The 18,529-nt window shown below is 40.5% G+C and overlaps 1 protein-coding gene across 1 annotated transcript in view; it reads right to left on the minus strand.

Annotated features, from left to right (window-relative positions):
• Positions 1-6,151: 6,151 nt before the first annotated feature.
• The window catches only part of LOC139749604 (uncharacterized), an 89,273-nt gene continuing 76,895 nt past the window's right edge, over positions 6,152-18,529 (minus strand). Inside the window, exons 13-15 of the mRNA XM_071663717.1 lie at positions 15,732-16,711; positions 15,364-15,498; positions 6,152-9,955 (exon numbers count right to left, since the gene is read on the minus strand). Coding sequence (XP_071519818.1) covers positions 9,832-9,955; positions 15,364-15,498; positions 15,732-16,711 — 1,239 coding nt within the window. The 3' untranslated portion in view covers positions 6,152-9,831. The remainder of the gene's footprint in view (positions 9,956-15,363; positions 15,499-15,731; positions 16,712-18,529) is intronic.

An 18,529-nucleotide genomic window follows, 5' to 3' on the forward strand; every position in this document is an offset into this window, starting at 1 on the left:
TTGCTGTTTTATTTTCTTACATCCACTAAAAATAAAGTGAAAGTCCTAGAAAAAGACGTAGTCTCTGTGATGTGTTAATTGTAAATGGGTTATTTATTAGCCTGTCACACTAAACCATCTAAATGGGTGGAGAAGGGAACAAAACTTTAGAAGAAACTGATAAGCTTATAAGGAAATTCTGCACATACCACATAAACAGTGACCATCTACCCATTCTGATTACACTTCACCAAACTCACACAGCTAACAAAAAACAAAAACTTCAGAAGAGTTAATGAGGTGTTTAAAATGTATAGAGAAATACAGTACTATTAAATGTTGTAGAATCAGTAGTTGGATACAAGATAATGAGTTACAAGAATAAAAAGGGCAATGCATGGTGGACAGAATAGATTAGAAATGCTGTGGAAAGAGAAGAGGCATGTGGGAGATTGCTCATTAGGAAACTGCGACTAAGTATATCTTACGTGCATGTGGAGGGAGGGGGAGGGTGTTATTTCATGTGTGGAAGGGTGGCAACGGGAATGAATAAAGGCAGCAAGTATGAATTATGTACATGTGTATATATGTATATGTCTGTGTATGTATATGTTGAAATGTATAGGTATGTATATGTGTGCATGGACTTGTATGTATATATATATGTGTATGTGGGTGGGTTGGGCCATTCTTTCATCTGTTTCCTTGCGCTACCTCACTAATGTGGGAGACAGCAACAAAGTATAAAATAAATATATAAATATGAGAAAGGTGGGAGGTGGGCAGATCAGAAAGGGTAGTGAGTGGTGGGATGAAGAAGGAAGATTGTTGGTGAAAGAGAAGAGAGAGGCATTTGGATGATTTTTGCAGGGAAATAGTGCAGATGAGTGGGAAATGTATAAAAGAAAGAGGCAGGAAGTCAAGAGAAAGGTGCAAGAGGTGAAAAATAGGGCAAACGAGAGTTGGGTTGAGAGAGTATCGTTAAATTTTAGGGAGAATAAAAAGATGTTTTCGAAGGAGGTAAATAAAGTGCACAAGACGAGAACAAATGGGAACATCGGTAAAAGGGGCTAATGGGGAGGTAACAACAAGTAGTGGTGAAGTGAGAAGATGAAGTGAGTATTTTGAAGGTTTGTTGAATGTGTTTGATGATAGGGTGGCAAATATAATATGTTTTGGTTGAGGTGGTGTGCAAATTGAGAGGGTCAGGGAGAATGGTATGGTAAACAGAGAAGAGGTAGTAAAATCTTTGAGGAAGATGAAAGCTGGCAAGGCAGCAGGTTTAGATGTTACTGCTGTAGAATGTATTAAAAAAGGGGGTGACTGTGTTGTTTACTGGTTGGTGAGGACATTCAATGTACCAGAAGTGAAGTACCTGAGGACTGGCGGAATGCATGCATAGTGACACTGTACAAAGGCAAAGGGGATAAAGGTGAGTGTTCAAATTACAAAGGTATAAGTTTGTTGGGTATTCCTAGGAAATGATATGAGAAGGTATTGATTGAGAGGGTGAAGGCATGTACAGAGCATCAGATTGGGGAAGAGCAGTGTGGTTTCAGAAGTGGTAGAGGACGTGTGGATCAGGTGTTTGCTTAGACGAATGTGTGAGAAATACTTAGAAAAACAGATGGATTTGTATGTAACATTTATGGATCTGGAGAAGGAATATGACAATAAGAGACGATAGAGATGCTCCGTGGAAGGTATTAAGAGTATATGGTGTGGGAGGTAAGTTGCTAGAAGCAGTGAAAAGTTTTTATCGAGGATGTAAGGCATGTTTATGAGTAGGAAGAGAGGAAAGTGATTGGTTCCCAGTGAACGTCGGTTTGCGGTAGGGGTGCGTGATGTCTCCATGGATGTTTAATTTGTTGATGGATGGGGTTGTTATGAAGGTGAATGCAAGTTTTGGAGAGAGGGGCAAGTATGCAGTCCATTTCGGATGAGGGGGCTTGGGGAGTCAGTCAGTTGTTGTTCGCTGATGATACAGCACTGGTGGCTGAATCAGGTGAGAAACTGCAGTTTGGTACAGTGTGAGAAAGAAGAAAGCTGAGAGTAAATGTGAATAAGAGCAAGGTTAATAGGTTCAGTAGGGTGTAGGGAAAAGTCAATTGGGAGGTAAGTTTGACCGGAGAAAAACTGGAGGAAGTGAAGTGTTTTGGATATCTGAGAGTGGATTTAGCAGCAGATGGAACCATGGAAGTGGAAGTGAGTCACAGGGTGGGGGAGGGGGCAAAGGTTCTGGGAGCGTTGAAGAAAATGTGGAAGGCGAGAACATTATCTAGGAGCAAAAATGGCTATGTTTGAAGGAATAGTAGTTCCAACAATATTATATGGTTGTGAGGCATGGGCTATAGATAGGGTTGTGCAGAGGAGGGTGGATGTGTTGGAAATGAGATGTTTGAGGACAATGTGTGGTGTGAGGTGGTTTGATGGAGTAAGTAATGAAAGGGTAAGAGAGATGTGTGGTAATAAAAAGAGTGTGGTTGAGAAAGCAGACAAGGGTGTATTGAAATGGTTTGGTCACATGGAGAGAATGAATGAGGAAAGATTGACCAAGAGGATATATGTGTCAGAGGTGGAGGGAACAAGGTTTCAGTGCATTACACATGATAGCTAGAGACTGAGCGTGAACGAATGTGGGCTTTGCTGTCCTTTCCTAGCACTACCTTGCGCCCACGCAGGGGGGTGCCATTTCATGCGTGGCGGGGTGGCGATGGGAATGGATGAAGGCAGCAAGTATGAATATGTACATGTGTGTATATGTATATGTCTGTGTATTTATATGTATGTATATGTTGAAATGTATAGGTATGTATATGTGCATGTGTGGGCATGTATGTATATACATGTGTATGTGGGTGGGTTGGGCCATTCTTTCTTCTGTTTCCTTGTGGTAACTCCCAAATGCGGAGACAGCGACAAAGTATAATAATAAAAAAAAAAAAAGGCCATATATTTTGCCTCAATGTATGCCAGATTCTCATAGAGACCAACCCCCTTTTAAGGGTTATACCATCAACTCTAGTCACCCCACAAAAAGACCTACCTCAGGATTTCATTTCCATCATGTTAACCCTCTTCCTTTCTTTTGTAAATAGGCCCCAAGGCTTGCATCCACACAACACCAGTGGGACTACTATACCATCAAGCACACCAATCTTAACCCTTACAGATAATGACCTTCCCTTATACATTCTCTTCAATGCAACCATAACCTTTATCCTCTCTCCCACCTGGTTCACTTCAGCTCCCATTTGTTCCATTACCTGCCATATGCACTCTCAGGTATCTAAAGCACTCCCCATCATCCATGCTCTCTTCCGTTCATTCAAGCAAACAATGTGTCTCATCCCTCAGCCAAACATCAATACCTTCCTTATAATTACATTAAAGTTTCAACTTCCTCTTTTTATACACACAGACAACAGTATCTGTAGCTTGAAACCACCATCAAAGCCATGTCACTGCACATGACAAATAACTTGTCCCGAGGGCCTCCCTTGCCCCAAGCATGAAGACCTGGTTCTCCCTATTCAAACTGCCATGCCTCCTTCCCATTCACTAAACTCCCTCTTTTCAAACACTCTCCAAACATGGACAACTGTTTCTGCAACTTCTCTCTCAAATCTGTCATCAGAGCCATATCATCTGCAAACAGCTAATAACTTACCTCCAAAGTCCACCTACCCACAGCATAATGTGATCCATCCTTCTTTCCATGACCTGCTGCCCCAACCATTAACAGATTAGACAGCCATGGTGACATGACACATGCTTGAAGCAGATCCAACTTCACTTCAAACCACTTACCTTTTCCCCTTTTCTACTTGCATATATGCCTCACTCTCCTGATAAAAATTCTTCACTGCAGCCAATGCATTTCCTCTCACACCACATATTCATATCAGCTTCTAAAATGCAACTTTGTCAATCCTATTATAAAATTATTCCAGGTCCATAAATGCCCCATGCAATTCCTTTTCTCCAACTATTTCTCATATGTCTACAAAGCAGACACCTGCTCCACACTTCCTCTACCACTCCTGAAACAACACTGCTTCTCCTCAGTCTGATGTTCTGTGTATCCCACCACTCTCATGAGACTTATGCCTCTATAATTTTAGCATTCACTTTTACACCCCATGCCTTTATATAATGGCACTAGACAGGTATTCTGCTAGCACTCGGGCACCTTTCCTAAGGCCATACAGACTGAAAATCCTGACTAACCAACCAACAATAACATCACCCCTTTTCCTAAGACACATCTGCAAGCACATCTACCCCAGCTGCACTGCCTTACCTCATCTTTGCAGTCATCTGACATTTAAAAAGTCCTTCTAAATACTCAATCCCTTCTTTACCTGTTACTACTTCCCCACCTGTTCTCTTACTAATGCTTCCATTTGTTCCCTTATACTGCTCACCCAATTTATTTTCTTCCAAAATATTTTCTTTTTTCCCTGAAGTATCAATACTTTTTCACCCCATCTATGGTTTGCTATTTTATTTTTAAGCCCCTGCATCTTCAGTCACTTTCTCTCAAACACCTACCAAATCACTTTACTTCTCACCTGCACATATCCATATACCAAACTTTTCTCTTCTACAAGCAACTTGGCCCCCTTATCCAACCATACACTACCCTTTCACATATCCCCAGTACCATCTACATACCACTCACTTAACAAACATATTTAAACACTGTTTTCCCAAGTAACTTCCTCTCCTTGCCCATTCCCCTTATTTCATTCTTCACTCAGTCTCCTGAAATCTGTGTACATAAGCCTCTTTACCTAGCTCAATCACTTGCACCAACTTCTAATAATCCACCTCACGTCCTCTTTCCCCTAAGCCATTCAAATTTTTAAACTTGCCTCTACCATATTATGAGACAACCAACCAGCTGCCATTCTCATCACATTCATATACAAAATTCTCATTTGCGTGCCTATCAATTGGATAATAATAGCACCTGTCGACATCTTACCCCATTCACCTATGAATAATTATATATGCACTTTTTTTAAACCTGAGACTCCCAATCACCAATCCTTTTTGGACGGAAAATTAAACAAACTGTTCACCATTTCTATGTACATTGGATATCCTATGCCCCCTCAGTTATATCTTCAACTGCCATATATATAAACCATTCTAACATCCAAATCTCCCAACAGTAAAACTTGATCCCTTACACAATAAATGCTGATGCACTCACTCAGCCCCTCCTAAAAGACTCATCTTTACTTTTTTCAACACCAGGTATGTAACCCCTGACAGTCAACCACTTCTCATAATTTACTTTCACATTTAACCACATGTGTCTAAAACAAATTTCCATATATTTCTTTAACACATTCCCATAACTTTTGTTTCAGAATTGCCACACCCATCTCTGCTTTAACCCTGGCATAAGCACCAGACTTTGCTTTTTGGACATTAACTAACCATTCTTCCCTTTCCCCTTTAGTCTGGTATTACTGTAAGCCAGAACATCCAGGTTTCTCTCCCATTGTATCACTTATCTTGCCCTTCATCTCTTCTCAGATACACCCACACACTTTTAGACACTCCAACCTGAGCCTCTGAGTAGGATAAGTGCTTCTTGCTTGGCTCCTTGTTCCCACTTTTAGAAAGTAACAATATAAGGATAGGAAAGGTTTCCGGTACCCTGCTCCCACCTATCAGCTGCTTCTTGAGCACATGCAGGAATTAAATTTGGTACTTTTCATACTCCCCTATACCATGGGTAAAGGATTTAGAAATAACTTTATTTCAAATTCTCAGAGAGTTAAGAGGCTGCTGACACTGTCTGGACATGGTACTGAGGCAAGTTCCACTAACAATGCCACAACAAAAACCTTAATAAATCATTCCACAATGAGTCTCCTATAAAATTTGCACACAATCATAACTGAATAAAATTTCTAACGAAGCCTGTAAAAAGGAATTAAAAAGATAGGAGAACATTTAGAAAAGATGCTTTTTGCTCAAATACTGTAACTAAATCTTTGTGCACCATGCTCTTGTCTGATCTACCATGACTTTTCAAATTTTTTTTACCAGCCACAGTACATAGCAGAGTACAAAACATAAGTTTGACAGGCATCATTTGAAGCCTTAAACCTTATGTAGTAACAAATACAGAACTAGGTTCAAGTGATAGAACTTTTAAGCTGGCATAATTATGACTGACTTTATTGGAGACTCAAATTATGCTTTACAACAATAATTGGAAATTATATCCTGGTATACTTTGGTTTGCAGATTAAGGATCCCTTAAACATGTAGGAATGTCTATTCAACACTAAACTTTCATCTCTTATGTACATCTTGGTATACTTCCACTTTTGAATAACATAACATATCTTTACTCAACTAAAACAGTGATAATATTCATAAAGTAACTATGAAGCATGCACCATAAAACTCTTATCTATATATATATATATATATATATATATATATATATATATATATATATATATATATTTTTTTTTTTTTTTCTTTTCTTTCATACTATTCCCCATTTCCTGGATAAGCGAGGCAGTGTTAAGAACAAAGGACTGAGCCTTCGAGGGAGTATCCTCACTTGGCCCCCTTCTCTGTTCCTTCTTTTTGAAAAATTAAAAACAGGAGGGGAGGATTTCCAGCCCCCCACTCCCACCACTTTTAGTTGCCTTCCATGACACGCAGGGAATACGTGGCAAGTATTCTTTCTCCCCTATCCCAAGGGATATATATATATATATATATATCACCTTTATCCCTAATTACCAATTTTTTTTCTGTCGCTATTCAGACGATACAGGAATCTGGTGTCATAAAAGTTAATGAGAGAGAGAGAGAGAGAGATAAATTATCAATCTGCATTGTACTGGGTGTATCTACACCCATCTGGCCCCATCTCTTTTGTATGCAATCCACAATCATTTTCATCAGTTAGTCATCTATTATTTTCTTTCTTTCAGACTTGTTTGCTATTTCCTTTCTGAGCAATGTAGTGTCCAGAACAGCAAAATAGAGCTGGACAAATAATGAGAGATATGTAAGGAAGTAGTGCTGACATGTGCAAGAGAAGTGTATGCATGCATTAGGTGGGTATGTGAGTGGTGAACTGACAAGGCAAATCTGATAGCGAAAGACGAGGTATGTATGGGTGGTACTTACAGTGAAGGAGTGCAAATGAATGAAAGACATACAGGAAATAGCAATAGGAAGTCAAGATGAGGAAGCAAGGGTTGAAAAAGATGGCAAATGAGAATTGGTGTGAATAAGTATCGGTAAACTTTTGGGAGAATAAGATGTTTTGGAAGGAAGTTAATAGTTTGAGAAAAAAAAAAAGGGTAAGAGAAATGTGTGGTAATAAAATGAGCATGGTTGAGAGAGCAGAGGAGGGTGTGTTGAAATGGTTTGGACACATGGAGAGAATGAGTGAGGAAAGATTGACAAAGAGGATATATGTGTCAGAGGTGGAGGGAACTAGGAGAAGAGGAAGACCAAACTGGAGGTGGAAGGATGGAGTGAAAAAGATTTTGAGCGATTAGGGCCTGAAAATACAGGAGGGTGAAAGGCTTGCAAGAAACAGAGTGAATTGGTACAATGTGGTATACTGGGGTAGACGTGCTGTCAATGGACTGAACCAGGGCAGGGTTTGTGGGGCCTGGATGTGGAAAGGGAGCTGTGGTTTCGGTGCATTATACATGACAGTTAAAGACTGAGTGTGAATGAATGTGGCCTTTTTGTCTTTACGTGGCACTACCTTGCTGGGAGGGTGCTATTTCATGTGTGGCAGGGTGGCATTGGGAATGGATGAAGGCAGCAAGTATGAATATGTACGTGTGTATATACGTAAATGTATGTATACAATGAAATGCATATGCATGTATATGTGCATATATGGGCATTTATGAATGTGTGTACATGAGTGGTTGGACCATTCTTCGTCTGTTTCCTTGCACTACCTTGCTGATGCGAGAAACAGCAATTAAGCATAATGATAAAAAAATATATGTATATATTATATAATTCTTTTTTTTTAAATATACTTAATCGCCATCTCCCACATCAGCGAGGTAGCACAAGGAAAGAGGCAAGGAATGGCCCATCCCACCCACATACACATATATATACATAAATGCCCTGGGGATAGGGGACAAAGAATACTTCCCAAGTAATCCCTGTATGTCATGAAAGAGGACTAAAAGGGGAGGGTGCAGGGGGCTAGAAATCCAACCCTCCAGGTTTTACTTTTCCAAAAGAAGGAACAGAGAAGAGGGCCAAATAAAGATTTTCCCTCTCAGGCTCAACTGTCCATTTTTAACATTACTTCACTAATGCGGGAAATGGCAAATATGTACAAGAAAATATATGAATTTTCTTATTATACTTAGTCACTGTCTCCTGTGTTAGCAAGGTAGCACAAGGGCACAGACGAAAGAATGGCCCAACCCACCCACATAAGGGAACGGATAAAGGCAGCAAGTATGAACATGTACATGTGTATATATGTAGATGTCTATGTATGTATATGTACGTATACATTGAAATGTAGAGGTATGTATATGTGTGCGTGTGGGTATTTATGTATATACATGTGTATTTGGGTGGGTTGGGCCATTCTTTCGTCTGTTTCTTTGCGCTACCTCGCTAACGCAGGAGACAGTGGCTAAGTATAATAAAAAATATATTTTTTCATACATATTTGCCATTTCCCACGTTAGCAAGGTTAAGTTAAGAACAGAGGACTAAGCCTCAGAGAGAAAATCCTCACTTGGCCCCCATCTCTATTCCCTCTTTTGGAAAAGTAAAACCTGAAGGGGATGATTTCTAGCCCCCCCCTTTATCGCCTTCTACGACACGCAGGGAATACATGGGAAGTATTCTTCTCCACTTTGGCAGGGTGGTGATGGGAATGGATGAAGGCAGGAAGTATGGATATGTACATGTGTATATATGTATATGTCTGTGTATGTATATGTATGTATACATTGAAATGTATATGTATGTATATGTGCGTGTGTGGGCGTTTACATATGTACATGTGGGTGGGCTGGGACATTCCTCATCTGTTTCCTTGTGCTACCTCGCTAATGCGGGAGACAGCAGTTAAGTATAATAAATATATAAAAAAAATAAATAATTTCCAAAGACACCGAAGTAAATGTATTCAAAATATTGTTCAAAATGTATGTGTCAAATTGGAATACTCAAGATGAGTGTACATCAATATATATGTATGTATGTATATACACACAAAAAACAGGCAATGACAATGAGTTTTGGTGGGTAAAAGGTAATTTCTAAAAAAGAAGTAATAACTATTTTGTAATGTCACTCTCTCTCTCACTGAATGACATTATTCATCAATGGCATATATTCCAAAATATACTTAACAGGAAAAATTACATAAATATCTTCTGCATGATGAAAGTATGACTGCATACCTAAGTTTTGGTCTAATAACATAAATCAAAATTCTAAAAAAATCAAGCTTATCAATGTCTCCTTTGATCATTTTGGCTACTTTTTCTCCACTATATTTAGCTGAATCATATACAACCCTTCTTTATGGACAACATAACAGCCTACAATGACTTTCAATTGTAAGTATACTTTCATACTTGTATATCCAGAGATAAGCAACAAGTACATATTATAAAACAAAAGTCTTGGCACATGCCAAATCTTAATTTTGTTAAAATAACTGGAGATACTACTCTAATGTTTAGCCCAACTAACCTCAGGAGACTGGCATGAACAATACAGTATAATAATAAAATGCTGTCTCAGTCTTTGACCCACATTTCAAAGGTCACAATTAAAAGTGCTTAATGACCAGCCAGTTCTTTAATCAAACTCCAAACGGGGAAAAGCACTGAATGCTGGACCCCAGGGACCTGAAGGATCATCCAATGAATTTTGGTCATCTTCATCCTCTTCTTTAAAGTGGTCATGGACGTGATCTTGAAACCTGGAAAAAGTACCAAGATATTCATAAAGCTAAATCAATTCTATTGTTTACATATTCATTCATTGTACTTGATCGCCATTTCCCTTGTTAGCGAGGTGGTGCCGGGAAACAGCCAAAGACAAATCCACTCATACACATTTTTTTTATTATACTATGTCACTGTCTCCTGCATTTGCAAGGTAGAGCAAGGAAACAGACGAAAGAATAGCCCAACCCACCCACATACACTTGTATATACCTACCTATACAATTCAACGTATACATATATATACACATACACAGACATCACATATATACACGTGTACATAATTCATACTTGCTGCCTTTATTCATTCCCGTTGCCATCCTGCCGCACATGAAATGACACCCACTCTCCCACCGCATTCACGCGAGGTAGCACTAGGAAAAGACAACAAAGGCCACATTTGTTCACACACAATCTCTAGCTGTCATGTATACTGCACAGAAACCACAGCTCCCTTTCCACATCCAGGCCCCACAAAACTTTCTATGGTTTACCCCAGACACTTCACATGCCCTGGTTCAATCCAATGACAGCTTGTCGACCCCAGTATACCACATCGTTCCAATTCACTCTATTTGTTGCACACCTTTCACCTTCCTGCATGTTCAGGCTTTGATTGCTCAAAATCTTTTTCACACCATCCTTCCACCTCCAATTTGGTCTCCCACTTCTCCTCGTTCCCTCCATCTCTGACACATATATCCTCTTTGTCACTCTTTCCTTACTCATTCTCTCCATGTGACCAAACCATTTCCATACACCCTCTTCTGCTCTCTCAACCACACATTTTTTATTACCACACATCTCTCTTACCCTATTATTACTTACTCGATCAAACCACCTCATACCACATATTGTCCTTAAACATCTCATTTCCAACACATCCACCCTTCTCCGCACAACCCTATCTACAGCCCACGCCTCGCAACCATATAACACTGTTGGAACCACTATTCCATCAAACATGCCCATTTTTGCTTTCTGAGATAATGTTCTCGCCTTCCACACATTCTTAATCGCTCCCAGAACATTCGCCCCCTCCCCTACCCTGTAACTCACTTCCACTTCTAGGGTTCCATCTGCTGCCAAATCCACTCCCAGATATCTCAAACACTTCACTTCCTCCAGTTTTTCTCCATTCATACTTACCTCCCAATTGACTTGTCCCCCAACCCTACTGAACCTAATAACCTTGCTCTTATTCACATTTACTCTCATTTTTCTTCTTTCACACACTTTGCCAAACTCAGTCACCAGCTTCTGCAGTCTCTTATCCGAATCAGCCACCAGCACTGTATCATCAGCGAACAACAACTGACTCACTTCCCAAGCCCTCCCATCCACAACAGACTGCATACTAGCCCCACTCTCCACAACTCTTGCATTCACCTCCCTAACAACCCCATCCATAAACAACTTAAACAACCATGGAGACATCACCCCTGCAGCAAACGACATTCTTTGGGAACCAATCACATTCCTCTCTTCCTACTCGTACACATGCCTTACATCCTCAATAAAAACTTTTCACTGCTTCTAGCAACTTGCCTCCCACACCATATATTCTTAATACCTTCCACATAGCATCTCTATCAACTCATCATATGCCTTCTCCAGACCCATAAATGCTATATACAAATCCATTTGTTTTTCTAAGTATTTCTAACATACATCCTTCACAGCAAACACCTGATCCACACATCCTCTACCACTTCTGAAATCACATTGCTCTTCCCCAATCTGATGCTCTGTACATGCGTTCACCCTCTCAAATCAATATCCTCCCACATAATTTCCAAGAAGTACTCAACAATCTTATACTTCTGTAATTTGAACACTCACCTTTATCCCCTTCACCTTTGTAAAATGGCACTATGCATGCAATCCACCAATCCTCAGGCACTTCACCATGAGCCATACATACACTGAATATCCTCACCAACCAGTCAACTACACAGTCACCCCCTTTTATCATAAATTCCACTGCAATACCATCCAACCCCACTGTCTTGCCGGCTTTCATCTTCCACAAAGCTTTCACTAACTCTTCCCTGTTTACCAAACCATTCTCCCTAACCCTCTCACTTTGCACACCACCTCGACCAAAACGCCCTATATCTGCCACTCTTATCATCTAACACATTCAACAAACCTGCAAAATACTCATTCCATCTCCTTCTCACATCACCACTACTTGTTATTACCTCCCCATTTGCCCCCTTCACTGATGTTCCCATTTGTTCTCGTCTTATGCACTTTATTTACCTCCTTCCAAAACATTTTTTATTCTCCCTAAAATCTAATGATACTCTCTCACTCCAACTCTCATCTGCCCTCTTTTTCAGCTCTTGCACCTTCCTCTTGACCTCTTGCCTCTTTCTTTTACACATCTCCCAGTCATTTGCACTGTTTCCCTGTAAAAATCGTCCAAATGCCTCTCTTCTCTTTGACTAATAATCTTACTTCTTCATCTGCCTATTACCACTTCCCCTTTAGTCCCCTTCAAAGACATTCCCATTTTGTTCTCATTTTTTCTCATACAATTAATTCCATTCTAAAACAACTTCTAATTCTCCAAGAAGTGTGCTGATAATTGTTCACCTAACTCTCTTTTGTTATCTTCTTTAGCCCTAGAACCTATTTGGGTATGTGGTATACAGTAAAGTGGAAAGAAATGGTGGACAGCTTGTGGGGTTGCATGCTGAAAAAGTTGTGGTGACTAGGAATAGCTGGTCTAAGAAAATGGACACACAAGAAGTAAGAATACATGGATAAGTAGAGATGGTACAGAGCAGGCATTAATGGATTTAGTATTAACTGACAGACATGCAAAACAGGATCCCTGGATGTGACTCTGCTGAAAGGGGCATTACTTCGTGAAGGCACAGGTGTAAATTTGTAAAGGCTTTGGGAAAAGAGGAAATGACATGGGTGAGAGTTGGTAGCAGTTTGTAGGCCGCCACTGACCAGGAAATTACATTACTGTTACTATCCGCTTGGGTATTAGGAGGGTTAGTGACAGCTGCAAAATGAACCAGCACTCCAGTGGTTGTCATGTCTCACCCCTCTAACCCAGGTAGCTCTTTTGTCTTTCTACCTCAACCACATGTGGACTGCTGGCATTCTGTCCACAAACATACAATTTCTCCTTGTTACACATACACTTGACAACACTTAACTCACACAACTCATTCTTTATTTTTTTTTTTTTTTTTTATACTTTGTCGCTGTCTCCCGCGTTTGCGAGGTAGCGCAAGGAAACAGACGAAAGAAATGGCCCAACCCCCCCCCATACACATGTATATACATACGTCCACACACGCAAATATACATACCTACACAGCTTTCCATGGTTTACCCCAGACGCTTCACATGCCTTGATTCAATCCACTGACAGCACGTCAACCCCGGTATACCATATCGCTCCAATTCACTCTATTCCTTGCCCTCCTTTCACCCTCCTGCATGTTCAGGCCCCGATCACACAAAATCTTTTTCACTCCATCTTTCCACCTCCAATTTGGTCTCCCTCTTCTCCTTGCTCCCTCCACCTCCGACACCTATATCCTCTTGGTCAATCTTTCCTCACTCATTCTCTCCATGTGCCCAAACCACTTCAAAACACCCTCTTCTGCTCTCTCAACCACGCTCTTTTTATTTCCACACATCTCTCTTACCCTTACGTTACTCACTCGATCAAACCACCTCACACCACACATTGTCCTCAAACATCTCATTTCCAGCACATCCATCCTCCTGCGCACAACTCTATCCATAGCCCACGCCTCGCAACCATACAACATTGTTGGAACCACTATTCCTTCAAACATACCCATTTTTGCTTTCCGAGATAATGTTTTCGACTTCCACACATTCTTCAAGGCCCCCAGAATTTTCGCCCCCTCCCCCACCCTATGATCCACTTCCGCTTCCATGGTTCCATCCGCTGCCAGATCCACTCCCAGATATCTAAAACACTTCACTTCCTCCAGTTTTTCTCCATTCAAACTCACCTCCCAATTGACTTGACCCTCAACCCTACTGTACCTAATAACCTTGCTCTTATTCACATTTACTCTTAACTTTCTTCTTCCACACACTCTACAAAACTCAGTCACCAGCTTCTGCAGTTTCTCACATGAATCAGCCACCAGATTTTCCTTCAGTGAGAGCCATGCACTAGCCTTGCCTTTTGGCAAAATGGTAAGAGCAATAGACAAACAGGAACTTAGGTAGTATCAGTAAGTAGGGATATTAGGTAGGAGCTTCTGGAAACACTGTGATAGAGTTGCCCTCAGCCAGTGGCCTGTTAAGGGTGAGGCACTAAAGGCTGAGAAGCAGAGCCGAGTCCACCAGTTGTAGAGACTTGCTGTGCCCCCCCCAAAGGATATTACTGGAGGCAACGAACATCAGAGATATAGAAAGATAGACAGACATGGGTTAGAAGAGGGTGGTGAGGGTATATAAGCTTGGAAAAGAGGCTTATGTGAAGAGTACGCAGAGGGATTGCATGGAGAATGGCAAAGGGTGTGAGTAAATGAAGCTAGGGGAAAGGAAAAAATGGGAGGTATTTAGGGATGCAGTGCTGTCATGTGCAAAAGAAGTTTGTGGTACAAAAAAGGGGGAGGTGGGCATATGAAAAAGGGTAATGAGTGGCAGGATAAAGTTAAATTGCTAGTGAAAGAGAAAAGATTGGGTAGGGATAAAGTTAAATTGCTAGTAAAAGAGAAAAGATTGGTGTATGGACATTACTTAGAGAGAAGTGAACAGATGTACATGAAAGCAGCAGGAGGTCAAGATGAAGGTAGAAGGGCTGAAAAAGAGCGCTATAGAATCAGCAAACTTCAGGGAGAACACGAAAGTGTTTTGGAAAGAGGTTAATTCTGAGAGAAATGAGATGATTAATATCTCCAAAACCCATAATCAGTCTACATGGAAATGAGAAAATTTTTAATAACACAACAGCATAGAGATACATATAAAACTGAACCAAAGATTCCTTAAAAAACAAGCTCTTCTTTGTAAATCACTGGTTTTTCTTTTCGTAAGAAGCTCAGCCCTTCAAGGGGTGACCTGGATTCCTGTTGTTGGGGTAGCCCTAATCCCCCATTGTCTCATGGCAATGCAATGGTTGAACTGCTGAACTACCAGACTACACAGGCTAATGATTCAAACCCACCTACAAATAATTAAGGGGTTGATCTTCACTCATTTGTTGCTCTTAACACCCTTGACCCTAAGAAAAATCAAGTTTAAAAGAAATGTCTTTCCACCAGAAATCATGCTAAGTGAGCCTTTTGTTTAACAAAATTGCACAAATAAGGTAATGTATGTGAGAACAAGTACGAAGAAAAATAATGATAATCATTATCATCAAACTGACCGTTTTTCTTCATTCTTCTGGAAAGCCATTGAGCATACTGGACACACATGCTCGAGGTGACTATTCATGTGTTCCTGCACAAGGCGAAGAGCCCCAGGTTGAAATGAAAGGCTGCACATTGGGCACTGAATCATACTGTTGTAAGAAAAAACATGGATAAAGTTAGGATGAAATATCACATCTTAATATCAAATGCTTCATACTGACAAAGTAATTTTCTTTTCGTTGTTAAAAAATAATAATAATGTAGTATTATGTAATTTTCATGAAATCATGTTACTATATATACCATTAATTCAAGAGCAAAATGCAGAGGTTGACTTATCAATCTGGTAAATGAATACTAAATTAGTTCAAGAACACTTCACCTGTGGTTCTGTGGGGTGGTAAGGGTCTCTGAATCATCATTGTCACTTGTGCTGTGGAAGTCATCATCATCAGAATCATGACCCTGACTACCAGGAAGAGGTTGACTTGTGAACTGGCTCATCACAGCTGCCTGAATTGCTGTTGGTGTTGTTTCTGGCTGCAGTGGTGGAGGGAGACTGGTGCCAGATATTGGCTGTGTGGTGGGAATATGTGCTTTAGGTGCAGACAGTGTGGCACCACTGACAGTGTTGTTCATTATCAATGAAGGAGTAACACTGCCTCTCACCTGGCTACAAGGCATGTAAATATATGGGGGAGGAACTGAAGGGGGTGCTGATGGCTGAGGAGCAGAACTGCTAGCTTCCTGGAATGTGCTGGAAGTCTCTGTTTCACCTTCAGGCAAAAAGACTGGAGCAGTGCGTGCAGCTCGTAAAAAACTATTGCTGTACAAAACCTGCTGGTCATCGTCATTCCCCACAGATTCTGCTGCTGCTGTTCTTTCCTCAAGAACTACTTTATTCCTACCATTCTGCTCCTGCTCTTGTTCTGGTTCCTTTTGCTGTGGAAGTTCTTCCTGTTGCTGCTGACACTGTTGTAGTTGTTGCACCACTGGCTGTTTCCCTAGCTCTTGTGACCGTCTGCTGTCATCACTATCAGTCTCAGCATGAGGCTCTGCTTCCACCTGACGTGCCTGTAACTGCATCTTGAGGGAGTCAATCTGAAGGGAAAGTTCCCGCACTATATCTTCCATCTTCTGGTGAACAACCTCACTTAACTGTTGGGTAGTGTGAGAACAAGTGGAGCATGTTGCTTGAGTCAGGGCTGAGGTACAGGACTGTATCATGGCTTTAGAAACTTCCTCCATTTCATCCCCATCTGCTGTCACCTCCAAATCATCAGTACCATCCTCTTCCAAATTATCAACATGAAGCCACATGCTAGCTTGTGATGATACTGAAGATGTCATAACCGATGTTTTCTGAAATGGGAAAAAAGTTTCATTTATATATATTTACTCATCTGTGTCTATCTACCTAAGTAAAGTTCCAGTTATCCAGATCAAATGGAGCCAGGTCCTATACAGTCAGGTGCATTACTCAGTTAATAAAATATTTAGCGTTTTACTAAATAATATAAAAGTAAAATGTAACTTTGATAGTGCACATTATTTAGAGTGCAAATTATCAAAATAAATCATGCTCATTCTGCTGTAACAGAGTAGAGTCCCACACAAAAGACTGAGAAAACATAGGAGTACATAGTTCAAAATTTGAGTGCTGTTCAAGTATATCGGTATATTTTACTGTATATATATTTTCCACAGGTGTTACCAGACTTGTGAGAAACTAAAGAAGCTAAAGACTGAGTATGGAAAAGTGTGAAAGGAAAAAGTTGAGAGTAAATGTGAATAAAAGCAAAATTATTAGGTTAGTTTGACTGAAGAGAAACTGGAGGAAGTGAGTGTTTTAGATGCCTGGGAGTGAACATGGAAGCGAATGGAACCATAGAAGCAGGAGTGAGTCATAGGGTGGGGGAGGGAGCAAAGGTTCTATGAAAGAAAGAACGTCATCAGAGAGGGCAAACATGGGTATGCATGAAGGAATAGTGGTCCCATCGATATTATATGGAAGCAAGGCATGGGCTATAGATAAGACTGTGCAAGGGAGGGTGAATGTGTTGGAAATGAAATGTTTGAGGACAATATATGGTGTGAAGTGGTTGGACTGAGTAAGTAATGTAAGGGTAAGAAAGATGTGCAGTAACAAAAAAGTGTGGTTGAGAAAGCAGAAGAGGATGTGCAGAAATAGTCTGCTTATGGAGAAAACAAGTGAGGAAAGGTTGATATGTGTCAGAAATTGAGAGAACAAGGAGAATGAGAAGACCAAATTGGAGACTGAAGGAGAAAGGAAAAATATTCTGAGTGACTGGAGCCTGAACATGCAGGAGAATGAAAGGTGTGCATGGAATAGAGGGAACGGGAATGATGTGGTATAAAGGGGTCAATGGATTGAGCAATGGCATGAGAAGCAATCAGGGTAAACCATGGAAAGGTCTGAGCAGCCTGGATGTGGATGAGGAGCTGCAGTTTTGGTTCACTACATATGACAGATGGAGAATGGATGTGAACAGATATGGTCTTTCTTCATCTGTACCTGGTGCTACTGATGTGGAAAATGGAGATCAAGTATAAAAAAAAAAAAAAAAATCATATAGTATATTAAAGTATACTTTGATTTTTTCTCCCCACAGTCCCTGATCCCTTATATATAGAGAAGTGGATGATATAGGACAATTCAATGCTGCACAATTTTTTCGGTACCTATCTTGTGATATATCACAACATTACTGTACTACATATTTTGATGAAAAGATAATAAATGGTAAGTATGCCAATTAAATATACATAGGCAGTATAATCATAAACAATAATCATACATTTTTTATTTATTTTATTATACTTTGTCGCTGTCTCCCGCGTTTGCGAGGTAGCGCAAGGAAACAGACGAAAGAAATGGCCCAACCCCCCCCATACACATGTATATACATACGTCCACACACGCAAATATACATACCTACACAGCTTTCCATGGCTTACCCCAGACGCTTCACATGCCTTGATTCAATCCACTGACAGCACGTCAACCCCGGTATACCAAATCGCTCCAATTCACTCTATTCCTTGCCCTCCTTTCACCCTCCTGCATGTTCAGGCCCCGATCACACAAAATCTTTTTCACTCCATCTTTCCACCTCCAATTTGGTCTCCCTCTTCTCCTTGTTCCCTCCACCTCCGACA

This window comes from Panulirus ornatus, chromosome 7 (genome assembly GCF_036320965.1).
Source record: "Panulirus ornatus isolate Po-2019 chromosome 7, ASM3632096v1, whole genome shotgun sequence".
In the NCBI taxonomy this organism is placed as follows: Eukaryota; Metazoa; Arthropoda; class Malacostraca; order Decapoda; family Palinuridae; genus Panulirus; species Panulirus ornatus.